The sequence below is a fragment of the Pygocentrus nattereri genome, chromosome 11 (assembly GCF_015220715.1).
Source record: "Pygocentrus nattereri isolate fPygNat1 chromosome 11, fPygNat1.pri, whole genome shotgun sequence".
Classification (NCBI taxonomy): Eukaryota; Metazoa; Chordata; class Actinopteri; order Characiformes; family Serrasalmidae; genus Pygocentrus; species Pygocentrus nattereri.
This window is the reverse complement of record NC_051221.1, coordinates 27,100,692-27,128,636: the sequence shown is the minus strand read 5'-3', so window position 1 is coordinate 27,128,636 and position 27,945 is coordinate 27,100,692. Positions and strand designations below refer to the sequence as shown.

Genomic DNA, 27,945 nt, shown 5'->3' with positions numbered 1-27,945 from the left:
TGTTTTTTCACATTTGAAAAAAAAATGTCTGTTGGCTACAAGAGATGTTAAAAGTATGTTACTATAGTATGTTAAGGAAAGTATGAAAATATACATTTTAAAAATCCTCTAACATGCATGCAGCCAACACACAGGAAAAGGATAGAGTTGAGAAACAGAATTACTACAACATTCACCAAAGCCGATTGCAAAGAAATGGTGACTGCAACTATACTCAACATAATCAGATGCAAAAAGTTTGAAGAAAAAAGCAGGCGAAAAGGTTTCTAATTTTACCTTTTAGCTTGTTGTCCCTTTCATTTGGTGAATCACGCTGTCCATTGTAAAGATTATGTTGTTATACTATTGCAATAAGATATGTGGCTAACTAACAGAAATGTGCTTGAGCCAAGTAAAAAAATACATAACTGCCCACCAAACTGATTCATGATTGTGTTTTTTTGTTTTTTTAATTGTTCTCCATGTTTCTACTGGACTATTTTGTTACATGTTGATCTATTGACAGGCACATTCAGTGCTATTTTAGGACCTCACTAGCTACCTTGTTTTTTTTTCTCTCCTAGGCAGCTGCAGGCTCAGTGAAGCAGAGGGAAGACTACTCTGGTTGTCTTGCAAGAAGTAAAGGTGTTGGGGGTGTGTGGCTGGTAGCAAAACCATTTTCCAAAGAGTGCAGTTCAGGGGCAAGACTCTGGGGCCCTGTGCCTTCGTTCATAAGCATGTCGATCTCCTGCAGTTTTTGTTTGTGGTATCTACGACAGTGTTTGCGCACATGACGCCTTGAAGAGAAGCTCTTTCCACACAGCCAACAGTAGACCCTAACATTATCAAAAGCCTTATCTGCAGGCTCAAGATTTGTTTTCACTTTCCTTGGAAGGGGAGTACGGCTGGTTGCATAGCTGTTTTCTAATACAAAGAACTTATGAGCCATGCTCATGTGTTTCATCAGCAGCACCTGGGAGCTGAACCCCCTCTTGCACAGGCCACAGTAAAAAAGGTCCTTCATCCAGGGCATGAAACCTACCTTTCTAAATTGTGCTGCCTCTTGGGAAGCAGAACTCTCTTTAACAGGCTTTGAACTGGGTTGAGGAACAGGTGTAGTTGGAGTTGACAGGTGTGGTGTAGGTGTTGTGCAGTCTTGCTTTAAACCGTGGTGCACCTCATTACAATGGCAATGAATATTTCCCTCCTTTTCCAAGGACTACTGGCATACAGGACATCTTTTACCAACAAATGACAGGGGTTCCTCACAGGCCTCACGATTTCCACCCATACATCCAGGTGCAGATGTTCTATTGGCTTTATTCGCAGAGTCTTTTTGTAATGTCCTGATTTTATGGTCAATGCTCATGTGCCTTGACATCATAAATTGGGAAACGAACATCTTCTTGCACACCCTACAGCAAAAGATGTTTTTCAGAGTGGGAACGTGTGTTATCTTTGGCTCTGTCTCTCCTTCCCAGTTTAACATTGAGTGCCTTATGGGAGGATGAACGATGCTTTTTGAAATGCAATGAAGATACAGTGACCCTTTCTAAATCGCTTTGTGCTTGTTCAAGGTCTGTTGATGTCACTGTATCTTGTACATCTGATAGAGAGCCCTCTTCTCCAGCATTACATTTACATTTACATTTATGGCATTTAGCAGACGCTCTTATCCAGAGCGACTTACAAAAGTGCTTGTCATTACTTCAGAATCTCATGTTAATAAAGGTCGACATAATTTTAAAGAGCTTTGCTCTAAATTGCTACCTGAAATTATCTATGCATTGAGACCTAAAACAAATACAACAAGTAGAAAAATACCTACAACTCAACACAGAGTCTACACAACACTAAACCTGCTGAAAAAAAGTTTGTAATAAAATACAGTGAACAGCATCCAGCATCCTTCCTCTCAATCTGCTCACTGCCTCCTTCTTGGTAAACTGGACCTACTTTATCACGTGCAGCAGGTGGCTGCTGGAACCTTCTGAGGACCACAACAGGTTCACGGCAACACAGTTTCTGGACTACAGAGTTTTGCTGGTGAGAATTAGGATGGTCCTGGTACACAGGATTGGGGATTTCTCTCACAGGTGACATCTCCTCCTGATGTGCTTGTGGGAAAACAGCCTCTAGAAGATCTTTCATAACCTGTGAGGGGTCTTTACAAAGTTAATTTCATTAAAATTAATGTTGGTACCATAAATAAAAAAACTGAGGGAAAATTAAGAGAAAACAATGGATAACAAATTGTAAGTGTAACTGTATTATTCACTGAATGACAATCTTTTTGTATCATGCTGCAAGAACCTGTTATTGTCATTATACATTTTCATCACAAAACACTCAATAAGCATGTCTTCAATGTCCTTTCAGAGACCAGACATAAAATCAAGAGTGTACTCATCCAAGAAAAAGATGTTGAAATACGGGCAACTCAAGTACTATGGAATGGAGAAATGCTGACCATCTGGTTCAGGTTGCTTGGACAAGCAGTAGAACTTCCTGTGCTCAATGAGATTAGGAAGACAACAGAAGAGACTTCTGCAAAGTTGGCACTCAAAAATGGTATCCACCTCCGTCAGTACAGTAAGTTTAGCCTGAACTGTACCTGGGTGTAACCAGAATGCATTCAATAATTTCTTGCATCACAAGCCTTAAGATTTAAAATAGATGTTTAACATTGATAATAAGGAAAATAAGGGCGCTTCATAAATCAGGAACTAAAATAACACTACAATAACAGAGATAGGAGAGTGTTGGTATAATGAAGAAGTACTAAAATACCTGAGCGAAAAACAATCAATGATTTGCTGAATTCCAGTCATAGTGGAATGCTGTGGCTGCCAAAGCAGGGGTGGATCTCCAAGTTCAGTAAAATGCACTGAAAATGAGAAAAATATTTAATAGTACAAGAAACACTTTATTGGAATTACTTTTGCATACTATTCCTAACATGCAAGTAGGAAATAATTATTTTTAAACTAATTATAATTAGTTATTTTTCCAAAAACTATAGCACAAAAGGTGCACAGTTCAACACTTTTTTTTTTCTCAAAATCAATGTCAACTGGAAATCATAGTGCATTTTCCTTCCATACTGTGGTGCATTTCAAATGGTCTTGAAGGGTTTCTGAGCCAGTTGAGCTTTTTTTAGCTTGGTGATAAGGGGGGGGTGAGCAGTGATGTAATCAAAAATCAGAAGACGTTTCTGAAGTGAGGAAAATTCCCTATACTTCAGTGAAAGATTACAGAAATGAATATTTAGTTTTTTTTTATTTATCTAATAATATGATAGGGTGAATCATGTTTTATATGACCAGGAACATGACCTTGCAAAGTAAGTCTTTTAAAGCCATGTTGAGAATGTCAGTCTCTCATCAAGGCTCCTCTTAAAAACAGGATAATGAACTGTCCTGTTTAACAGTGAGCTGAAACTTTCCAGTTTACCACATTGTAATTGACAGGTATAGCACCTATAAAATGATGAGATCAGGCAAGAGAGGCCTACCTAGGGTTGTGTTAGCAGGCTTTGGACCCATCAGAGTTGGCTGGTTTAAGTTGTTTCCAGTCTCAGTTTGACTGCTTTTGCTGTTGGTCAGAACTTCAACAGTGTTTTCCTCTATTTTAAGCTAAAGCCACACAAAAAGTAAGTGGGCAATTTAATGCTTTCTTTCCAATATTTATTTATCAGTTGATATAACATTAATATTCTAACCTTCATCATCACTGTCTGACAGTATGTGTCAGCCAGCATCTTCTCATCTGTAGTCAGTTTTCTTCATCTTACACATTTGTTTAATATTCTGAAGAAATAATTTTTTATGTGAGCTAGTAAATCATTTGTTCACGCTTCAGATACAGGAACGAACAAACTAAAATACAAGTATTTTACTTTAAAAGTATTCTCATTAAGCAAGCAGAATCAAATGGAACTGAGGTGTATTGCTCATGCTTCCCAGATCACTCTCTTTACCTGACTGTGTCCAGAATTACGCCTCTTCTTCTTAGAAGACTTGGACTGTTCCATGTTACTCTCTTCTAAGGTCATGGCAGCCAAAAGTTAATAGATTTAGGTGAATAGATTCAGAGAGAGGGGACACAGATGCTGTTCCTGATATAACCTAAAAGCCAGAACTCATCCACTATATAACAAAAGCACTTACTGCTGACAAAACAGCAAACAAAACCGACCTGAGACAAAGCGAAATGCACAGATACAGTGACATACCAGTTATAATTCTGAGCTCTGAGTGATTTCCAGTTCTGTCAGCTCATCAGATAACGAGGCTCCTTGGAAAAACTGAATCTGTTTTAAGCACAGCACAGTAAGGAGATCATGATTATCATAACCACTTAACAGAGATGGTCCTTCTAACTTCTGACTCTCAGCTAACCACAGTGCGGGCAAACCAAACAACTCATATCAAATGTGCTGCTTTTAATAATAAACAGAAGGATTTCAATCAGCTACAAAACTACAGCTTGCGAGACATCTAGCTAGTTATGTTAAGTTGGCCGAGCACCGTCACACATGCATTGCTTAACTCCCACTGTTGATGGTTACGCTGCCCCATGTGTTTGTTTCCATTACCTGCCTCGCTGCTTCGCAAGACTCTGACTGACAGAGAGTTTTGGTGTGTAAACACGAACGCAGAGCTTCATCCACACGCTATGAAAACACTGACGCTTCTTATTCTGTTTCTTTGAGATTTTTGGTACTTGCACAAATCCTCCCTGTGTAATAACGCCCCCTACTGCGCGGGAGTGGGCAGTGACAGTAATGACGAGCAGCTCGCTGTGGCTAAAAAACATCGTAGCATCACAGCCGCTGTAGTTGTAAGTAGGTATCACTGGCCATCCTGACGAGATTGCTGGTTGTCTGATGAACTAAACCAGGTGTGGGAGCAGGTAATGGAATGAGCAGTGAACTGGGCCTCCACCACTGCTGAAAACAACTGCGACAGTTAAGTCACTCAGTATAGTGTGACTTTGGTGTACCCAGCACTGTCTTTTAAATTTCATTGTGAACATTGTGAACTCATTTTTGAGGTTTCTCTCTGATAGAACATATTATTATGAAGAAATTGGAACTTTAACTTTCACTTTTAAATACATTTAAAACGTTTTGTACCATTTTCTCTGATGTGGAGTCCAATCCAAGGTCAAAATCTGCTTGCACTCAAAAATTCTGGTATGCCGCACATTTCCATTCAGTTAAACTGAGCAGAGACAGTGAACACAGACTTTATTACCTCAATGAAAAGTAAATTTCAGTTTAGTTTATCTGGGCTTCATTGGAATGAAATTGTCTTTGTATTATGATAAATGGCTTTCATTCATTGATATGTACGTTCATTCATTTTTGTCCATTTTTTTATAGATCAGTTAATTAACTTACTGCAATTCATTTATTTATTGTTTACATATTTACAATTTGTAAGTTAAACATCCAGCTGGTTCATTTCTCTGGTTAAATAACTCTTTATTTATTTATTTTCATAAAGTTTTTCAAAAAGTTTTTTTACACTTAATGTCCGAGAATCGCTGCCCACCCTGTCATCTTGGGATAACTTCTCTTTTAAAAAAGAGACCTTTGACATCACCTTCATACTCTTTTATCTTCAATGGACTGAAGACACCTGTTGCATATCTACTTAAGTTTTATTTCTCACATTGTCTACATATATAGTGGAGGTCAAGCTTAAGATGTCCTCCCTGTTGTGGTGAAATATTGAGTTAATTAAAATAATTTTAGAAGATCAAAACATATCTTCGAAATAAAACATGTCATCTTGAACATTTCAACATGTCTGTAGCTGTGACTCAACCATATGTTCTTTAGATGCTAACATGTGCGTTGTATTGTAAATGGATGCATGGACAATAGGGTAGACATACACATGCCTTTTCTTTGTTTTCATGTTGTTGTTGTTTTTAATAAATCAGTAGTTTTCATTGCTCAACTATTGATGCTAAAAGAGCCACTGCTTTTTCAAGGTTTTAAAACATTACTTTTAACTCTGTCACTCATCGCACTGCAACAAATGCACTTATATAGTAAGTACAACTAAAACACAGACATGTCCACCCACCCACCCAAAGTCACTTTCCTCTGTCAAATGTATGCTTAGGTATTTATTATGGACACACTTTAAAAAAGGAACTATTGCCATTTTTCTAATGTTTTATTTAATTTAATGAAATGTTCTTGTCCACCCTGTCGTATTCTGGTCCAGCCTGTCATGTCCTTGTCCATTACATCACTACATGGGAGGATGGACACAATGTATGGTTGCGTCATAAAATGCTGGCTTGTCATCACAAAATAAAAAGTGATTAAGCTTCACACATATGTTATTGGGGTAGTTTATAGTCTTATATCTATGATGGGATTGAAAATTTTAGCTACTTTTTTGAAAGTTTTGTTGGGGCCCCAAGGGCAGAGTATACTGATTATGATCCAGTTATGTGGAAATGGAATTGTTCAAGCCTCACCAGTAGACTAGCCATTCAGCCTAAAGCCTGGAGCTGCTGAACAGTGTAAGTCATTACACCAACTGCAAGATTTATTTGACATAGGCTATGCCATGATGGATAGATGGATTGCCTTTGGAGATTCCTCCTCTGCCCCACTCATTATCCCCAAACCTGCTGCTTGTTTTGTTAGTTTCAGTTAGTTTTGTGTTAGATTTATCCAATGAGACTAGTAATCTGACTTGATCTTTTTAGAACAACAAACTAAATGTGATTTATGTTACTTTGATAAGTAAACTAAGGTTTTGTTGAAAATCAGATGACAGATAATATCACTAGCCTGGCTGATTTTGGAGAAAAAACAGATAGAGAGCTGCGCTGAACCAAGGATAAAAGCCAGAATACCTATCACTAGTATATAGCAGTTACTCTTTACCTTCTGAACCATCTCAGTTTTACAAAGATAACCATGAATTCTGCACTGAATACAAGCAATCGTGTTTTCCATTACAAAATCTGGTACATAAATGCAGCATCAGTACACAAGTTTCTGTCTCATTATCACTGACATTTTAGTACCTCATTTTGGAAAGCACACTGCAGAAGGTTTACCAGTAAAACCTTCAGCATAATATAGTTAGTCATTAATGATCTATCATAGCAGCCTACTATCCACAACAAAGGTAATAAAGCGTAATAGCTCTTGACTCAGTTAGGCAATTTCTCTTTACCACATTGTATTGAGAGGAACAGCAACAAATATTTGATCCGACTAAAGCAAGGGTGTCCAGTCTTATCCGCAAAGAGCCGCCATGGCTGCAAGTTTTCATTTAACACAAGCAGGGGTATACTTGATCAATTGTTTGACTAAGTCTTGTTTGCAATGTAAAACTGTAGCAACACCAGACCTTTGCAGATAAAAGCAGACAGCCATAGACTAGGCCTTATAAGTACCTCCAGAAAAACATCAATTTGTAATGTTTATTAAGACTACGCATTGCTCAGTTAGCTGATTTTTCTCTCACCTGTAGAATGTGATTTGAATGTTCTCCCATTACATGAATACCCTGTAATCAGCCTCACAGCATCACATTAAATAATGATGGCGTGTATTCAACACTACTCAGTGCTTCTCCTCTCAAAGCAGCTCAGCTAATCTTCCTCATCTTCAAGCCAAAGAACATTCACACAAACACTCACACATAGAAGATAAAACATTTACTACAAAACAATTATGTTATCAATCTTATTTCTGATACACAGGACCAAGTATATCATATCGGCATAAGTAAGGGACAAATAATTATGTCTGGAATGTTGCTGCACTTCGGACGAGGCCCTCCTTCCTAAACGGAGAAGAATAAAATTAGCTCAAAATCACGTTTCCATAAGATATAGGCTCACACTATAGAAACTGATTTAACTTCAGTTAAAACTTTTATCAACATTCATGACAATACAGTGTTTTACCAAACACTTGAAGACAGTTTAATTCAGAAGTGTGAAATGTCATAACTTTCAGGCGTTTTTCTTACTGGACGCTGCTACAGAGCTGCTTTAAATAGAGTGTTTACCAGTAAGTCCTATTGGCAGACAAATTGCATGAAACAATCATTTGTTTAATGTTTTCAAAATACTTTAGAAGATTTTTTAAACTGTAACCTGAAATTCCTTCGGAAACATGAAACATGTTTTATATAGGTGTAAAAGGCCAATTCTGCACAATGTGATTAAGAGTAACCAGAATTTCTGAATTCAGATCTTCATCATTTTAAATAACAAGGGGCATAAAATCATAAAGTCTTTTTTCTTCTCACATGTTTCTAAATTACTGAAAGCTAATACAAATGATTCTCTTGGCTGCCACTATAACGGTGGTTTCATTCAATACATCTTAGAAAACATGTTTTCATGTTGGACATTTCTAAATGCATTTGTTGCACATTACAAAGCTCACACAAGATTATTTGAATGTTGCATGAAACAAGTTGACATAATGAAGTCCCTTATTAAGGGACTTTAAGCCATCTTAATCATCCACACAAATTACAGATCAGACATTTAAGATAAATCCTTATACAGTTGCAAAGTAGAAATGGGTAGCTCCACACTTACGCTTCTCTTTTGAATGTTTCATGTGAAATCCTGTCACTTTCAAGACCTTCAGGGAACTCGTTGAAATTCTTGATACCAAGTGTCTTCAGTGCTAGGAGTATACATATGTTTAACTTATCTTAATGTAATGCAAAATCAGTACATCCTGTATTAGGCTAAAGCAATATGAACTAATATTTCAAAAAAATTGCAGCAAAACATTTCACCAAAAATGTTACATACTGTGTTGAATGTAACACGTGTCCTTTATTGTCATACACAAAAAAGACTGAATAGAAAATCTTGGGGTGTTGTGGCTTCAAGTTTTCATTTCAACAAAGAAAGAGCACACATAACACATTTTTGGAAAACTTGCAGCCTCACCTTTGCCCTTTGTGGAAAAGATTGGACGCTCATGGACGAGGCTGAAACTATGTCCAGAAAACCATCCATTTGTGATGTTTAGTAAGCAGTGGTGCACAGTAACAAAGTAAATGTAATTCGACTTTTTACTTTCACTCCACTACATTTCAAATTCAAATATCTTACTTTGACTCCACTACATTATGCAAAATCTGTTGTTTCTTTTGGTTTATGTGTGGTTTATGTGTGCTTCACACAAAAAGGGTGAAGCAAGAACACCAATCAGGGTATAGAGCGCACTTCGTTTTGAGCTTGTTTTGACCTGTTGGACATACTAACCCACTACAAATTTAAACCTGTAACTAAGTTGCAAATAAATCTTAAACTGAAACTTTTTACAGCATCTTGATTCTCCCTAATAGAAATAGAAACAGTTTTCCTTCAGTGTTTTGTGCTTATGATAATTTCATCAGTGACTAAATAATTAGTGCCATTTTTTTAAAAAGATTAGTTTACCAAGAGTGACACTGGAGTATTTTCACCTAAAAGCAGTTAATGAAGCAAGAGTCTTGTTTTAAAAAAGTAATACGACAAGAGTCATTATTAATCTTTTAAAAATAAAGCTCATTTGTGATCCTGAGTTTAAAGCTAGTTTTTATTTAACTTAAACTTGGAACTAAGTTGTAAACAAATCTTAAACTGAAACTTTTCTTGTGTGTAAAAAGTGATTTCGGAGCCACTCGGTTCTCCCTGATGGAAACTGTTTACCTTCAGTGTTTTGTGCTTATGATCATTTTAATAGACGTCAGCGTCACTAATTAGTGACATTCTATTAAAAGACTGGTTTACCAAGAGAGACGCTGGAGGACTTTCACCTGAAATGAGTTCATGAAGCGAGTCTTGTTATAAAAATGATAACAGGACATCAGAGCCATAATTACTCTTTTAGTACTTTTAACACTTAAGTACATTTGAAGGCAAATACTTTTGTATTTTTACTCAAGTTGAGGTCTAAAGGGGGGACTTCTACTTTTACTGGAGTAATATTTTACCTCAGGTATCTCTACTTTAACTCAAGTACATGGTTTGTGTACTTTGTCCACTACTGTTAGTAAGGCTTCACACACATTATACAAGTTATATTCATCTATCCATCCATCCATCCATTTTCGAAGCCGCTTCTCCATCAGGGTTGCTGGGGGGTGCTGGAGCCTATCCCAGCGGTCAAGTTATATTCATATAATTACAAAATAAAATATAATGTGATTTCCTTACCCTCTTTGTACTGAGCATAAGTGATGTGCCCTTGATTTGCTGGATCCAGAATCCCAACAACTGCATCCAAGTTGGAATTATCAAAGAGACAAGGACTGTCAACGGCACGATCCCTGGAAGCTTTCATTTGTTCAAGCTGGGATATCAGAAATTCCTTTGGTCGTTCTTAAAGAGAAAAAGGTTGTTGCCAATCATAACAAAGGAGATAATGTATCATACACACATCAATATAATCCAAGTAATTCCTACTCTCTTAAAAATACAGTTCTTCTTTAATAAAGACAATGGTCCTATTTAAATCCATGAACACTTATATGCCTAAAGCATTTTTTGCATGGTAAAATGGCTCTTCAGGTTGATGGATAATATGTTGTTTATGGTTCTGTATAGAAACTTTGTGTAAAAAGCGCTATGGAGCAACAAAATGGGTTCTGCAATTGTTACAATGTAAAGCTTGTAACAATAAAAGAAGAACATGGTCAGCCATTGTCGCTGATAGGAATCACTGATGTTCATGGATGCAACTCATTTTCACTTTAGTCACTGATTTGAATGAATTTCATAGATCTGTTTCTCATTTATTCCCGGCTGGGTGACCAGGGGTCCTTTCTGTGTGGAGTTTGCAAGTTCTCTCTGTGTCTGCGTGGGTTTCCTCTGGGTGCTCCAGCTTCCTCCAGCAGTCCAAAAATATGCGGCCAATTGACCAATTGGACATGCTAAATTGCCCCTAGGTGTGAATGTGTGTGTGCTTGTCTGTCTGCCCTGCAATGGACAGGTGTGTATCCTGTCTTCCGGCCAGTGACCACTGGGAAGGGCTCCAGCACCTTGCCGTGACCCAGAAGGTTAAGCGGCTTAGAAAGTGTGTGTGTGTGTGTGTGTGTGTGTGTGTGTGTGTGTGTGTGTTTCTCACTGTTACCCTAATAGGCCACTAAGAGTATACATTGGTAAGTGAGCCAGAGGAAAGTTAATTTATATGGTGTGACCTAAAAAGAGAAAACTGACAATACATTTTGTTGAAATATTACTGAATTGTACTTTATTTAGTTTGACATTCAGTTGCTGATATATATTATGCACACACACACACACACACACACACACATATTTTCTTCCGACAGCAGTGACATATATATATTATATATATACACACACACACACACACACACACACACACACACACACACAGACTCACCGGCCACTTTATTAGGCACACCTTGCTAGTAAAAGTTTAGGCCCCCTTTTGCCTTCAGAACATTTAAATGATGCTCAATTGGTACTAAGGGGCCCAAAGTGTGCCAAGAAAATATCCCCCACACCATTACACCACCGCCAGCCTGAACCGTTGATACAATGCAGGATGGATCCATGCTTTCATGTTGTTTATGCCAAATTCTGATGCTACCATCTGAATGTCGCAGCTGAAATCGAGACTCGTCAGACCAGGCACATTTTTCCAGTCTTCTATTGTCCAATTTCTGTGAGCCCGTGCAAATTGTAGTCTCAGTTTTCTGTTCTTAGCTGACAGGAGCGGCACCCGGTGTGGTCTTCTGCTGCTGTAGCCCATCTTCTTCGACATGTGCATTCAAAGATGGTGTTCTGCATCCCTTGGTTGTAACAAGTGGTTATCTGAGTTACTGTTGCCTTTCTCGACTGGTTCATCTCGAACCAGTCTGCCCATTCTCCTCTGACCTCTCACATTAACAAGGCATTTTTGTCCACACAACTGCGGCTCACTTATTTTCTCTTTTTCTGACAATTCTCTGTAAACCCTAGAGATGGTTGTGCGTGAAAATCCCAGTAGACCAGCAGTTTCTGGAATACTCAGACCAGCCCGTCTGGCACCAACAACCACGCCACGTTCAAAGTCACTTAAATCACCTTTCTTCCCCATTCTGATGCTCGGTCTGCACTTCAGTGAGTTGTCTTGACCACCTCTACATGGCTAAATGCATTGAGTTGCGGCCATGTGATTGGCTGATTAGGTATTTGTGTTAACAAGCAACTGTACCTAATAAAGTGGGCGGTGACTGTATATATATATATATATATATATATATATATATATATATGTGCCACTACTGTATACAGTATATAGCACCGAACTATGATATAAGTTTGATATTATGATGTTCCGGACCTTTGCTTGAGCATATTTTCTCTGACTGGGCCTTACTGAATTTTAATTAAAGACCACTGATCTAAACACTTCAGCACAATAACGGGCTGGTTTCTTTTTTCCTTTTCTTTTTTCATCTCTCATCAATTTTGCATTAACTGTTAAATTTGATCTTTTGCTCATTTTGCTCTTGCTGAGTTATTATTTTGCTATCGGTGTCGACCAGAGGAGGATGTGTTCCCCTTCTGAGTCTTGGTTCCTCTCAAGGTTTTTTTTTTCCTCCGACTGTTGCCATCGGGTCGCTGATCGGGGCTCGGACCCGGATCTTCTGTACAGTTGCTTTGTGATAACGTCTGCGCTATACAGTTAAACCTTTACAAACAGTCAGTCTGAGTTCAGTGACTAGGCAATGTACCGCGTAACTCTTTTCTCTGTGAAAGAAATGTGGAGTCACTCTAAGGTGAAGCTCATGTGATGTTAGCAAAACGCTACTGAACTGCTCTGTAAATTAACTTCACTCAGACAAAAAGAACGTCTTACCTGGTCTGTAAAAGAAGAGCATACTAGTTAAATTATTCATTAATTCTACAATTTTGTGATTTCTGAGGTACTCTGCAGTCTCCTCTTCCCGCGGTGTTGACATCTTGTAGCCCGGATGTTGTTATTGTTGGTTGCTATGTTACGAATCGCCTGGTGACGTAGTCATGCTTTTTACTTGTAATATTCCCTATATTTTCTGACGATTTGGTATGTTTTAATGAATGTCATTACTGAATTGAATGAATGATTAATTGAACAGCTCTATGTCTATCTGTACTGACACGCATAACGAATACCTGAATTAAGCCTCAATCCCTGTAAAGCAGTTCCAGTGGCATTTCGCTGTGGACAGTTCTGTGTAGAACTACTTCTTCTAATGTTATTACTATGAATACTACTACTACTACTACTACTACTACTAATAATAATAATAATAATAATAATAATAATAATAATAATAATAAAAGGGGTATCTTGTCTTTCTTGCCTTGGCCGCTGGGATAGGCTCCAGCACCCCCCCCACCCCCGCGTGTGTGTGTGTGTGTGTGTGTGTGTGTGTGTGTGTGTGTGTGTGTGTGTGTGTGAGTGTAAAAGGGGTGGTCTGCTAGTAGCTTCATTTAATAAGTTAGATGCATTCATAAATTTGTACTTTCCACTTCTACCGAAAGAAGAACACTTTTTACTCAGTTACAGTTTCGCCATTAACATTTCCTTATTCATTTTTGTGTTAATTTACATGATTACACTGGTAACAGTAAATGTTCTGATTTGTGGCCAGTCACACTTCTTAGCTTTTTCATTTGATTTTGTTTTGGGTGTGCATGGCAGGTCATGGGAGCATCTGACTGTGAGTGTCCATTTGTCAGTCTGCCATCATGCTAGAGCTTCACTTCTGCACTGCAATAGCCTTTACTGCTTAAACTTTTTACTCATCATAGACATGGTGATAATTTGTATGTTGTTGGTGTATTGTTGGTTTGTTTGTTAAGTAGGTAGTTTCAGGCCAAAGCAGGATATGTTCTAATGAATATTTTCCCTTCCATTTTAGTTTGTTTTGTTTTATTCGTGGTATTCTATTCTTACTCTTTTTTTGTATTTTGTATTTATGCTTTTGATGATAATAATAATAATAATAATAATAATAATAATAATAATAATAATAATAATAGGATAATACGATTTTTACAGGAAGGACTCGCATATTTTGGAATTGCATTTCACCTTTATGTGACTGTCGTTGTTATGTAACGTTGTTATGGCTTTTATGTAGCGTTCAGCTCTTACTGGATGGATGCAGGGCGGTCTGCTGTATCAGAGAGAGCACATGAAGTCGAGAGCCGACATATCTGAATATTTACGGGAATGCGGTCACGTGGGTTTGGCGCGCAGGAGGTCATTCCCACTTAAGCAGACAACATCAGCCCTACTCGTTGATGACTCGAGCCCTATTCACCCCGAGCCCTATTCACCCCAGCGGAAAGTTCTCCCCCTTTCTCCAGACCTTAGCGAGTACCACTCCCCCCCACCCACACACACCCACCACCAAAAAAATAAATAAAATCCCCTGCTTACAGAGATGTGGTTGTAATTTGGCATGTTCTTGTGCGCCTAAACGCGCATTTCCCGATGAGCGGATGGTAAGATTCAACCGTTTTGTTTCGGGGTGGCTCAGTCCGCTGCCCAGTCTTTCATCATAGGCTGCTGCCATTGCCCCGGGAGACGGGGGCTGGGCGAAGCGTTTGACGTAAGACTTAAGCAGACAGGAACTGAGCTCTTTGTAGCCCCTTTGATTTGACTAAGTCTGCACCATCTTGTTTACCTCGTACAAAATCTTTGGCTGGATTGAGCAAGGTTTGACGCATTTAGTGGGCGACAGGACCCCGCCTCTCCTCTCCGCCCACCAGGCCGTTGTGCGCACGCGTTAATCGCGAGTCCTTGGCTGCGCCGAGCCGAGCGCTGTAGGTGAAGCCCTCTGTGTTCAGGACACGGACAAAATGCAGACCTGGAAGCAGCTGTACCGCGCCGTCGCAACGGTAAATACCGTGTAGACCCTCAGCTGTGTGTGGAGTGTGCGTGGTGCTCTGTGGATAGACGAGGGGATGTAAACGAACAGACGTGGCGTTGTTTGGACAGATTGTCTGCCGCGAAGGCCGAGTTAACGTTAGCACGGTAGCATGGTTACCATTTTAAATTAGGTAGTTAGTTAGCTGGCTGCGTTAGCTCGCTGGTTTTTCCTGGAGAGACATTCATCGTAACTAGTTAACCTAGATTATCTTGATGACTTCAGATGAACAGGCACTAACCACGCAGTAGTCAGTATAAGTTCCCAGAAGTAGATACGTGCTCTGTTGTCATTTTGTAAGGCCTTGTCAGAAGTGCAGTTTCAGTGGCTGCGAGTCTGTTGTGTAAGTGACGAGCTGGATTACTTTTACTCTGCGCTTTCTTTTTGTGTACAGCGAGGTCAACACCTGCCCTGCAAGCTGCATGGAGCCACAGTATTATCTGTGAGAACATATGCTGATAAAGCACCAAGTAAGACTGCTTAACCTCTATACAGTCAGTGCGACTGTGTTTGTTCATTTGATTTTTTAAATGATTTTGTCTGTATGCGTTATGTGAGAGTAACAGTGACAGTTATAACGTTTCTGTGTGCTGGTCTCATGTATCGCCCATAGTTGATGCTGATGTGACGGTTGTGGGATCCGGGCCTGGAGGATATGTTGCTGCCATCAAAGCTGCACAGCTTGGTTTCAAGGTAACTGCCAGTGTGCTCCTGCATATTACACAACAGGCTTCTCTTTAGATGACTAACATTATTTGTTCTTGCAGACAGTATGTGTGGAAAAGAATGCCACCCTCGGAGGAACCTGTTTAAATGTGGGATGCATCCCATCGAAGGTATAAAGGGCATCATCGCAGACCACCGTATTAAACTATACTTGCATGTCTATACTTTTGTATTTTGACCATCTTTATGAAAGTCATTGGTTGACTTTTGTATTTTGTTTAAGGCCCTGTTGAACAACTCTTATCTGTATCACCTGGCACATGGAAAGGATTTTGAAAGCAGAGGCATTGAAAGTAAGTATATAATATTGAAAGAAATAATAGCTTTTATGGCCAACATAGTAAAAGACACAAAGAAACTCTCTGATGCGATACATTAGACGTTGTCCATTTTTCATTATTTTGAACTACCAGATGTCATGGCTACACTAACCTGATCACAGTCTTGGTTATTATTAGTTGGTGGGTGAAGAGCATCGCCAAGGCCTCACTAAGTGCTTTACTGACCTTTAATTAATGTGCTGTCATGCTGTAATGTTTTTTGTACGTGGTATTATGTGCATAATATTGTTGCCGTTGACATATTTGGAAATACTCTTAAAATGAATGCTACACACTGCTGCTGGTACAAAGTTCCAGTGCTGTAATTTGCCTGTGTTGTATTTAGACGTTAGTTGAGTAACTCTAATGTGTTTTTGAGAAGTAGCCATTAGCTGGATGTTTTACATATAACATATATATAAAATTAGGATTATCTGATGTTTACGTGATGTTTCAGTGCATCTAAATTGTTACACAACATTATGAAAGTAACAATTAGGAACTTGAAATACAGTCATTGCCAAATGCAAAATCAATAAAAAGGCATTTTTTAAAAATGGCTACCTCTGGCCTTTTTGAAAATATAAACCAATATATGACATCAGTTTATACTCTTTTATTTTGATTTATAGTCCAGGGGATTTCACTGAACCTGGAGAAGATGATGGCACAGAAGAGTGGCGCTGTTAAAGCCCTGACAGGAGGCATAGCACACTTATTCAAACAGAATAAAGTAAGTTTGAAAACATGAATGGCTCATCTAAGAGGATTCACATTATGAACTGTAATTCAACAGTTACGCACTGCTGTCAGCATCTTTAACATTTTCTGTTTTCCTAGGTTACTCATGTTAATGGGTTCGGAATGATTACTGGTAAAAACCAGGTCACTGCAAAGACTGTTGATGGTGGTGAGCAAGTCATTAACACTAAAAACATCCTGATTGCTACAGGATCGGAGGTCACCCCTTTCCCAGGCATTGAGGTTTGAATTCACCACTGTAGTGATGCAGTACAATGAATTTTAATACAGTATATTTTTGTTGATTCACTTTGACGTTTAAGTGAGTGAATGCACATATAATTAAAGTTAACCAGTTTTGCCCTCATCTTGTAACATTCCATCTCACAGATTGATGAGGACATTGTGGTGTCCTCTACAGGGGCGCTGTCCCTCAAAAAGGTCCCAGAAGAGCTGATTGTTATTGGAGCTGGAGTGATTGGAGTGGAGCTGGTAGGTGGGCCACAGGCATGCGTGCATCTGGAAATAAGGTCTCCAAATTCATCATGGATTTAGAAATATTCGTAACTTTTTTTTTTTTTTAGGGCTCAGTGTGGCAGAGGCTGGGCTCCAAAGTGACTGCAGTAGAATTCTTGGGACATGTGGGTGGGATGGGCATTGACATGGAGATCTCCAAGAACTTTCAGCGCATTCTCCAGAAACAGGGCATGAAGTTCAAGCTCGGCACCAAGGTCATGGGCGCTACCAAGAGACCTGATGGCAAGATCGATGTGGCGTAAGTCGTGGCGCTGTCTGCAACTCTTTTTAAAGATGCTCCATATTAATAAACTGTCAAATTGGTAAAACCTTTTTATATATAATGTGTATATGTAAGTTATTCTCCAACTATAAATCCTGATTTGTATTGTAAGACAGTTTTCGCTGTGCTCTGAATTAGTTGCCATTCTGGCGGGAATAGAGTACAGGTGCTTTTGAAAATGAATTCAAAACCAGGGTGAATGACATGGAGTTGTTGCTCATCAAAGATTTTAATTTGTTTGACTTGTTCTTTATCAAACAAAACAGAATGAACTTTCTTCCAATTTACCATTACCATTTTTGAGCTACCATACTAGTGCTCTGTGTTCTCAGGGTGGAGGCTGCTGCTGGAGGCAAGAATGAGACACTCACTTGTGACGTTCTGCTGGTGTGTATTGGCCGTCGCCCTTACACACAGAACCTTGGTCTGGAGAGTGTTGGTATTGAACTGGACAACCGTGGTAGGATCCCCATCAATAACCGTTTCCAGACCAAAGTGCCCAGGTATGACAGTTTAAGATTATACTGTCGTTCATTGGACAGTGAAATCTTTTAATTGTGAGTAAACCCGACATTGATAAAACAGTATGTGAAATACATTGCAGTAGTTTGCTGTTTTTTTTTATTTCAAAATCATCTGTAAGGTCTTCAGAAATGAAATCAGTGAGTGTGTTTGCATGCACACAATGTGGAAACTGCAGAAAGACTGACTTTGTAAGAAATCCGATCAATGCATTTACATGCAGTTTAGTAATCATATAATGGGAAAACTCGGAAATCAGATTTCTGCTTTGAAACCGTCCAATAAATTCACAGAAGACGACGTAAATGTAAACATAATGTAAAACTCAGATTTCATGCCATGGCTTTTTTAAAAAAAACATCTACAGTGTCCAGTTTACCTGAAAACATGAGCATACATCATCTAGAAGATGAGGAAAATTTAAATCCTTTATTTCATCAGGCATGTAGTTGGTTTCAGCATCACACCAGAAGTGTTTTGCTGCTATCTTGCAGCAAAGCTGCTTGCTTATTTCTGGTACCGCAGTCTGTTTTTGCACATGCACGGATACCCAGAAATCAGAGTGAGTGTACTTTACATGAGAAATCTGATTACTGAGCTAAAATCCAGCTTTTAAATTTTTTTTATTTATTTGTCAATCCGATATCTTGACTGAACTCCGATCTAAGAAATTGGAGTATGCTGTTTACATGATCATTTAAATAAACAGATATCTCTTAGATTTGAATAAGCTTTTCAGCTAATGTCTGTCCCCTTCTGAGCACAGCATTTATGCAATTGGTGATGTGGTGGCTGGACCTATGCTGGCGCACAAGGCAGAGGATGAAGGCATAATATGTGTGGAGGGCATGGCAGGAGGAGCCATTCACATTGATTACAACTGTGTTCCTTCTGTCATCTACACACACCCTGAAGTGGCCTGGGTTGGAAAAAATGAGGAGCAGCTTAAGGAGGAGGTAAGATTTGCTCTCACCACATACTTTACTATGCCATTTTGTCAACAACCTGTTTAAACATTCTGTTCCTGCAGGGAGTTCCATACAAAATTGGCAAATTCCCTTTTGCTGCTAACAGCAGAGCTAAGACTAATGCTGATACAGATGGTTTGGTGAAGATCCTGAGTCACAAGGACACAGACAGAATGCTGGGAGCTCACATCCTTGGATCGGTGGGTGTCTAAAAAATAACTAACACAACTCAAGCTGGTATTTTGTGTTACCTCTGTAGTCTTTTGTATTTCAGCTGAAATGTAATGTGACTACTGATAATGAGTGCTCTGGCTTGCAGGGGGCTGGGGAGATGATTAACGAGGCTGCACTAGCCATGGAATATGGAGCATCGTGTGAGGATGTTGCAAGAGTGTGCCACGCCCATCCAGTAAGTATCTCCACTAGTATATCCAGTATTTCACTTCTGTGAAAATGTTGATGTGATCTTTTTATTTATTTATTTTTAACACTAGTTGACCCAAACCTCTGTCCCTTTCTAGACTGTTTCAGAGGCCTTCAGGGAAGCCAACCTTGCTGCTTCATTTGGAAAAGCTATCAATTTCTAGATCATCATCATCATCATCAGATATATGTATATATTTGTCTGCTTCATGACAGATTTTGGACCTTTCACTGCACTCAATTTGGAGATCCTCAACCCTCAGCTTTCAGGAGACCCCTTCATAACTACACTATAACATTTACACTTAGTACGTTATTTAAATGTTCTAATAAACAGTTTTGGGTCCCATGTTGGACTGAAAGTGTTTGACTCATGAGTGCTAAATATCTGTCTGTGTTGTTTACAGTTATACTTAAACATCACAAGTGAACTGCTAACAGTAAAGAGTCGCAGAGGAAGAGTCGCATTAAACCAAAGTATTGAAATGGAACTCCATGCAATTGAATTCAGTTACATTAAAAGAAGCAGGAAACAAAAATGTGTAGGAATTCTTTTTTTATTCCAGTATGCAAATTCAGCATGCAGAAGTGTAGCCTTTTTTTCACACATTCACATAATGAGATGCCCAATACAGCACTTTTGTCCTGAACTGAGACAAAATAATTATTTTGTTTAATATTAATTTAATAATTATTTTGTGGTATTTGTGCCAATAAATAAGATAATTGGATCATTAGATTTAAATAATATTGAGTACTGGGAGTAAAGTGCATGTATTCTGATGAGGATTCTAAAGATTGCCTCCTTCTGGCAACCAAGCGCAAGCAAGAACATAAATGCTCAGACCATGTGAATATATTTCTGTGATTATATCAGTTTTTTCCATAATAAAATATATTAACTTTAAAGTAAGGGTTTGACAGCCTGTATTTAACAAACCCATCCTTTGCTATCACTGAGGAGAAGGAGAAAGTAAAACAGCTGTAGTTGTACCAGGGGCACAGAACAGACTGGATATTCTGTCAATATCTGAAGTGAGTACAATGCATAAATAAATGCAACTGCAACAAAATATACATCTGGAAATTGTAAGAGAAGGAGTCAGGTCTTGACATGCTGTTCAGTGATAGATAAGTGCAATTTCACTTATGTAATTCAATAAGAAAGATGTTTAAAAGAGTGGATCAAAGAAATATTTGTAGCAGAATACATTGATGTTTTTAGCAAAGAAAATTGCTGCTTCTCAAGTGGACCATTCAATGAGCTATTGAGGTCAAGAGAAAACTCAAGTTTGAACTGATTCAGACTGCAGAGACTGGCTGCTCACACTTCTTGACTTTACATGCACAATGTAGTTTATATTGACCTTCTCACCATGCTGTAATTCAGAAGCTTTGATTTTGTTCAGCTCTCTGGTTAATGTCATTATTCTTTAACTGAGCTAAAAACTCATAGGCTGTGGCTTTCAAACAGTAATTGATTGGTATGAACAGGCCCAAACTGTGCCAAGAAAACATTCCCAACATCACTACTTTCTTTGGTGAGTTGAACAACTGCCCATCCTATGTGGTCTGATGCTGTTACTTCTTCTGCCCTGATTGGGAGCCCACTGCTCACCAGCCTTCTGGAACAGTTTGACCACCATGGAGCTTCTTGCTATATAATGCTGTGCAAACCTCACCTGCTTGAAGTGACCTTTCTGATGATATTGCTGCTACTGCAAAATTCAGACTATTTATAACCATTGCTTCACCTGTTTTCCCCCTTTTTCTGTATTTGAATATTTGATGTTGTTTGCTCTCCAGTGTTGACCAGAGGAGGATGGGTTCCCCTTTTGAGTCTTGGTTCCTTTCAAGGTTCCATCCTCTTGCTCTTAGGAAGTTTTTCCCTGCCACCATTGCCATTGGCGACACTCATGGGGGCTTGGATCCAGATTTTTCTGTAAAGTGGCTTTGTGACAACCCCTGTTGTAAAAAGTGCTATATAAATAAATTTTCACTTGACTTGACTACAGCATCTCTATCAGCCTGGACTGCTGACACAATGCTGGTGACTGCAAATACTGACCCTACCATCGGTGTGTCTCAGCAGAAATCAAGATTCATCAGACCAGGCTACATTTTTTTCTAGTTTTCAGATGTCCAGTTTTGGTGAGCCTTTGGTTTCCACCTGAAGCCTCAGCTGCTGTTCTTGGCCATCAGAAGTGGAACTTGATATGGTCTTCTGTTGTGACAAATCCACCTCAAGATTCAACATGTTGTGTGGTCAAAGAGGCTTTTTTTCTCACCACAAATGTACAGAGTGGTTACCGGAGTTACTGTAGTCTTTTTGTCAGTTCGAACTAGTCTGGTCTGTCTCCACTGACCATTCATATCAACAAGGCTTTTCCATTTGCAGAGCTGCTGCTCTCTGGATAGTTTTTCTGTACTCCGCCTTTATGAATAGAGACTTTAGAGAATGTTCTCTGTGAAGATCCCAACAACTCAGAAAAATTCTCAAACCAGCCTATCAGTCACTAATAATCAAGCATTGGTCACAATTACTGATATCACGTTTTTCCCCATTCTGTTGGTTTACATGAACATCTGCTGGCCCATATCTTCACGATTTTATGCACCGCACTGCTTCCACATGATTGGCTGATTAGATAATTGCATGTAGGAGTATACATACAGGTGTTCCTGACAGCCCGAAAACATTCAACAAGATGATTTCTTCTCTTTTGACATGAATGGCAAAATAATAGACAACTCCCACAGTTATGCATGATGAGTAATAGGTGACAACAATTTACATGAATACATTTACATGAACCACATCTAGAGCAGTTGCAGGCTACAGTACCACAGTTATTATTAGATTTATAAATCTTCTGGTTTGTTTATATAATGAAGGTCTGTAAGGAACTTCAAGCAAGCCCTACTGTTTCTGCTGAGCCTGGCAGCAGTAGCGATGCCTCCACACACACCAGCCTGGCACATCTGTCATTGGAGTTTTAAAGTGAGACCAGTGCCCACAGATCCATTTCAGAGATCAACTCTCTGGAGGTCAGAGGTAGGTGGCAAAAGCAGACCAGGCCTTAGTGACCAGTCCAGGTTGAAGGATATAGGGAATCACAGAATCACAGCTCTACCCCAAGTTACCATCCTCCTACCCCACTCGTTAGTGAAATAAAGGTAAAAGGAGATGGAGCTGCTAACTGGATGGTTCCTACGAGGTCCTCTCAGGCCATGTTTGAGGACTGGCTGATTCATTAATTCGGTCTGAAGTAGCACCATCATCTTCACTGTTTGACAATGATTTAGCTGCCTTGGTAGAATTACTTGTCACTTTCAGCCACTCTTTTCTTAATTTATGGAGACTCAAGAGAGGCGGAAGAGGTAGCGTGCACTACAGACTCATCTGAGAAAACTGACAGAGAAAGAGGTGCTGGAGGACAGGTACATCCAGAATGCCGCTGTTCTTCCTTATCTGTGCCAGCCCACTGCAGCTCCTCACACTCAGTAGCAGAGCTGTGAAAGATGATCCCCTGCTGATCTATGCCCTGGCTGTGGGCTGCAAGATCAAACACGGGCTGTGGGAGAGGCTCTTCTGTCCCACACTGATAGATGACCCAAAAGTTGATAGCCATTCCCACATTACCAAGTTATTCTGGTGTGGAAGTGGCCATTATGGTGTTAATTTATCTTCCATTATTTCTTGGAAAAAAATACATAGCTCATCACATCTTAGATAAGCCTAGAATTAGACTATCCACATTTTCATTTCCTATAAAGACACAGCAATACCCTTGATATTTATACCTCCATTGCAATCAGTGCACTAGTTTTGTCTTAACTGATATAATCTAACAACTCCAGCATGTCCCTGCCTTATCAGACATCTGCCTTCAGCATCCAGAGTCAAAAAACAATGTCAAGGGTATCACTGAAATTATAGTTGGTAAAATCACAGAATTCAGTTTTGAAGCATAAGAAAAGAGCAGGAACTGGTACTGCTTGCATGAAAAGTCTGTTTGGTTTATTGTCAAATACAATTTGGTCCAGAAATGTGTAGAAAAAGAAGAATAGACCTTTTGACTAGAAACAAATCAATTTAGAAAGTACCTGGCAGAGGCCTTTGCAGTCACATGGCCATGTGGGGCATTTGACTTCACATTCATTCATTAAGTTTTGGTGTATGACATTTTAAAATCTACCTTACATTCTACCTTGGTACAGGAAATTACTTGTGTTTATCGCTGTAATAATACATCATTGATTGTCTCATTGCCTAATGAGTTTTTTGTTAAAACAGACAGGTGCTGTATACAGTAACTTTCTGACTGATTTCTTGAAGCAGCTCTTTCACAGCATTCTCCAGATCCACCAGCTGATTGGCCTTGTCCTCTAGTGTCTTCTGGTTTTCATCATAGGATTTTTCCAAATCTGTTGACATATTATGTTGTTATTATTGAAATCAGGATAAACATAATTATATTTGTGCTCTTGAACAGGCTAAAACATTACACATAAGATTCACATGCATTTTATTTTAAAAGCCCATTTCATTCAAACCTGCAGTACACTCTCAAAAAAGTTAAAAGATTACTTGGGTATTGGGTTTTCATTGGAATTGGGCAGATTACTTAAAGGAAGACGCAAACCTTATATCCCCTATACCTTCTTTCTTTCTCCTAAACCACACAAGACATTTTTTTATCAATAATAGTGACACAGGAATTGTGCAGTTGATGGGTATATTCAGTAAATTTAATAATAAAAAGATTGCACCTATTTTCAAAGGTATCTTACTCTGATTACTACCAGAATTGTATACTCAGATTAGGTAAGGTAGAATAGTCCAATAGTCCATTACTACTCAACACAGATGAAAAGTAACACAAAATGTATTATCCTTAACAGTGTGTGGTGTAAAGGAATTTGGCTCACTGCTGCAGATTTAGTGGCCAAAGATTTAAAAAAGAGTGAGTGAGTCAAATGACTGGGTTTGGTGTGACAGAAAGACAGACTCTAACATGTTTTGTGATGTGCTGAGAGTTGAGCTCCACTGTTCAACATTAAGGAATTGTTGAATGTATCATTGAACATTTACTGGGTGAGAAATTGTAAATCTCATGAGTTTATTTTATGATTGTAAATGTCACAATTGGAGCTTATTTTTGGTTCTGTACTCTCTTCTCTCCATCTATTCAAACACAGAGCTATATTCCCGAATCACTAAAGGCAGTGAGGCAAAGGGATAGGATTTGAAAACTGGGAGGTAAGCCAGTGTTTACAGCTTAACTATTCATATTCATAAAGCTTACATTCTTAATGAGTGTTAAGGTTAAGAGATGCCCCTGTGTCATTTTATTAGTTTCCTGGACCTTCAATCTATTAAAATATTAAAGTTTTTTTTAATCATTTCAATTAAAAAAGAGTTTTCAAACACTTTACCACATCTGTTTTGATAAAAGAAAGTAAAAAAAGCATTACCTTTGAGTAGCTGTAGTTTGTCACTAGCTTGCAGCAGCAGATCTTTTGCTTCCTGTTGAAGCATCTCAGCCCTTTTCTTAGCATCTGCCACTCCCTGAGCCTTCTGAGTGATCAGCTCCTCCACACTACTGTACTTATCTTTGAGCTCTGTGTCCAGATCCTAAACACAAAACATATATATATACATATATATATATATATATATATATATATATATATATATATATATATATATATATATATATATACATACACAGACACACATTCAAACAGGCAACCATGCTTTATGCTGCAGATACATATAACATGCATCCTTCTGATTTAGGACACCAATGAAATGCCTCAAATGATTATTCTACCATAAACAAATTATAAATATGCATATGAATATAAAAGGTATGTGGGTACCTTTTTGATCCGCTCTGCCATTTCGTTGACACTTTCTGCATCTTTTTCTGTGTTCTCAGCACTGGTGGAGGTGTTGAGAGCTTTCTCTTTCAGCAGAGCCACATCTCTCTCCAGTCGCAGTAGCCTCTGGGTAGCATTACTCAGCTTGAACTCTGAATCAGCCGTCTCTGACTCCACCTGTTCCCACAGAGCAAAAAAAAATTAAAACCACAGCTTTTTCTAATTCGCTAATATGGAACATTTTCTGGGCGGCACGGTGGCATGGTGGGTAGCGCTGTCGCCTCACAGTAAGGAGGGCCTGGGTTCGATTCCCCGGCCGGGCGGTCCTCTCTGTGTGGAGTTTGCATGTTCTCCCCGTGTCTGTGTGGGTTTCCTCCGGGTTCTCCGGTTTCCTCCCACAGTCCAAAGACATGCAGTCAGGCCAATTGGACATGCTAAATTGCCCCTAGGTGTGAGTGTGTGAGTGACTGTCTGTGTCTGTCTGTCTGCCCTGTGATGGACTGGCGACCTGTCCAGGGTGTATCCTGCCTTCCGCCTGAAGACTGCTGGGATAGGCTCCAGCACCCCCCCGCGACCCTGACGGAGAAGCGGCTTGGATAATGGATGGATGGATGGATGGAACATTTTCTGACAATGACATTTATGTTTGTTCCCTAGTGGATGTACTGACACATTTTCAGCAACACATTTCATTTGATGCATTTAACTGTGTACATATGTACAAATGTACAGTTTTTCAGTAGAACAATCTTATGATTGTCTGTAAAAGGGTCCATAGATGGAAGCAAATTTGCACTTTATGTTCATGAGGTGCTTCTTCATAACTTCAAAGTCAAGAAAAATATCATATGTACATGTACTTGTCATTTTAGCTCACTACTTTATTTTCCTCATAACAAACACAATGCAGTTAAACAACATTAACTCACAGACACCAGGAGATCCTGAGTTCCTTTGATGTCACTGGAGGCCTGCTTCAGAGCTTCTGTCACAGTGGTCTGAGCTTTCCCCGCCTGCTCCAGAGCTTCCTGCACCATCTCAGCTGTGCTCCTCACATCTGTTGCCTCTTTCCTGTTATAAACAGAGGCTTAGGCTTATTCATAAAAACTTGATACCATGTTCAGTGCAGATTAGATGTACGCAGCTATGACCTGCTCTTGATCTTCCAAGATCTTATGCTGTGCTAGACTCAGGCCACTAGGTGGTGGCAAAACACCTCATACGGGAGCTGCCAATATTCTGTACTCTCAAAGAGAATCTCTGAGACACTCTCCAACAAATTTAATTGTTTGTCTGATGGAGCCTTATGAACAGTCTCAGAAGCAGGACCCACCATTCTGCCCAGTCTTGAGTCTCTCTGGACACCTGATCCAGCTCATGAGGAGCTTGTTAATTAAATAATGAGTTGGATTTGATAAAACCTCGGCACTGCTACACTAAGAAAAGCAAAAATGTTCTTGATTCAAAAGCCAAAAGAGTTTATGTTGATGTAGAGATGGCACCAATTCAATACTAGGAAAGCTTAGTAGTTTTTTTTGAAGATTCAATCAATATCCACTGACACTCAAGGTTTTAAAATACATATTGGAAAAATAAGAAAAAATGTATCATTCCATCCCTAGACATACTACATTTGATTAACGAAGTTATGATGTACACATCTGAATCAAGTACATCCTGTTGAGTGTATATTCACCTGGCTTTGCGGGCCTGTTCCAGCAGATTCTCAGCTCTCTGGATGTCGGCAGCACTCTGGTTGAGGATGTCTTCCACGTCAGACAGGCTGCCCACACGCTCCCGGATCTCGGCTGTCAGGTTCTGCAGCTGGGCTGGAGTGGTGGGCATCTGCATCTGCAGCACCTCATTAGCTACCGCCTCAATGCTCTCCAGATCGGCTCCCTCTTCTAAGAGTGTGGTCAACATTAGCAGGAGTCAGACAAAAATTGGTAACAGTTATCTAAACATGAAAATAAACCCAGTGCACTCGATTAAGAAATGCTTAACCACGGGAACAGTATGAGTCTGGAAACCATGTAAAACAGTGATCTTTAGCCAGGCATTCCTCACATCAGGTGAATCACAGCAGGTGTATTCTTCAATTTCAACTTCAAAATCTACTATTTTATGTTATTTAGCATTGATCTGATCAGTTAGTTGTATTTAAGTGAGAACATACGAGTGAGAAAATCTCTGATCTGTTTGATGAGTCTGCGCAGCTCCTCATTGCTGTGGTCCACACGCCGTTTGGTCTCATTGGTTTTCAGCAGAACCTCTTGAGCGTTTAACTTGGCCTCGTCCGCTTTCAACTTTGCCTCAGAAACCTGGATACAGAGCAATTCAGTTTTTCAATTTGAAATTTAATTAAATTGGAAGTCCTCATTAATCACATCAGTAATCGTAATGCGTTTAACTCACCATCTTGGAGAGTTTGTCAACCTCTTCCATAGCACTGACAATGTCCTGGTCAAAGTCCCTGGCTTTCTGCCAGGCATTATGGGCCAGCGTGGTGAGGCCGAGACATCCTTCTCCACCGCACTTCTTATTTCCGTCAGCATCCAGACAGCCCAGACCTCCACATGGGGAATCAGCACAGGCCTCTGAGCCAGCAGGACTACCACAGGTCTAGGATTAGATCAGAGTAAAGACAGGTC

At 39.3% G+C, this 27,945-nt stretch overlaps 4 protein-coding genes across 11 annotated transcripts in view; 1 reads left to right on the top strand and 3 right to left on the bottom strand.

Moving 5' to 3' along the window:
- Window positions 1–1,753: 1,753 nt before the first annotated feature.
- On the bottom strand, window positions 1,754–4,676 carry LOC119264271. Of its 8 annotated transcripts, XM_037542497.1 has the most exons (8): window positions 4,577–4,676; window positions 4,214–4,291; window positions 3,959–4,023; window positions 3,701–3,788; window positions 3,494–3,614; window positions 2,770–2,866; window positions 2,450–2,487; window positions 1,754–2,144 (listed from the first exon to the last, which is right to left on the bottom strand). In XM_037542497.1, exons 4-8 carry the CDS (start codon window positions 3,737–3,739, stop codon window positions 1,804–1,806), a joined length of 636 nt encoding a protein of 211 aa, XP_037398394.1. In that variant the 5' UTR covers window positions 3,740–3,788; window positions 3,959–4,023; window positions 4,214–4,291; window positions 4,577–4,676; the 3' UTR covers window positions 1,754–1,803. The 8 variants fall into 8 exon arrangements, 7 of the variants coding, with proteins under 7 accessions (XP_037398394.1, XP_037398392.1, XP_037398393.1 ...); XM_037542495.1 differs by lacking the exon at window positions 3,701–3,788; XM_037542496.1 differs by having other exon boundaries at window positions 3,701–4,291.
- A 2,875-nt stretch (window positions 4,677–7,551) lies between these two features.
- On the bottom strand, window positions 7,552–12,965 carry si:dkey-42p14.3 (EF-hand calcium-binding domain-containing protein 10). The gene is made up of 4 exons (XM_017713620.2): window positions 12,848–12,965; window positions 10,192–10,356; window positions 8,575–8,665; window positions 7,552–7,805 (listed from the first exon to the last, which is right to left on the bottom strand). Exons 1-4 carry the CDS (start codon window positions 12,948–12,950, stop codon window positions 7,763–7,765), a joined length of 402 nt encoding a protein of 133 aa, XP_017569109.2. The 5' UTR covers window positions 12,951–12,965; the 3' UTR covers window positions 7,552–7,762.
- A 1,763-nt stretch (window positions 12,966–14,728) lies between these two features.
- Window positions 14,729–19,947, top strand: dldh (dihydrolipoamide dehydrogenase). The gene is made up of 14 exons (XM_017713649.2): window positions 14,729–14,880; window positions 15,304–15,379; window positions 15,523–15,602; window positions 15,677–15,745; window positions 15,859–15,928; window positions 16,588–16,688; window positions 16,796–16,939; window positions 17,087–17,188; window positions 17,281–17,471; window positions 17,828–17,998; window positions 18,784–18,973; window positions 19,048–19,185; window positions 19,305–19,394; window positions 19,507–19,947. Exons 1-14 carry the CDS (start codon window positions 14,842–14,844, stop codon window positions 19,570–19,572), a joined length of 1,527 nt encoding a protein of 508 aa, XP_017569138.1. The 5' UTR covers window positions 14,729–14,841; the 3' UTR covers window positions 19,573–19,947.
- Window positions 19,948–23,404: 3,457 nt separating this feature from the next.
- Window positions 23,405–27,945, bottom strand: part of lamb1a (laminin, beta 1a) — a 28,587-nt gene continuing 24,046 nt past the window's right edge. Inside the window, exons 27-33 of the mRNA XM_017713648.2 lie at window positions 27,710–27,916; window positions 27,471–27,615; window positions 26,991–27,198; window positions 26,224–26,365; window positions 25,295–25,471; window positions 24,887–25,046; window positions 23,405–23,836 (exon numbers count right to left, since the gene is read on the bottom strand). Coding sequence (XP_017569137.1) covers window positions 23,697–23,836; window positions 24,887–25,046; window positions 25,295–25,471; window positions 26,224–26,365; window positions 26,991–27,198; window positions 27,471–27,615; window positions 27,710–27,916 — 1,179 coding nt within the window. The 3' untranslated portion in view covers window positions 23,405–23,696. The remainder of the gene's footprint in view (window positions 23,837–24,886; window positions 25,047–25,294; window positions 25,472–26,223; window positions 26,366–26,990; window positions 27,199–27,470; window positions 27,616–27,709; window positions 27,917–27,945) is intronic.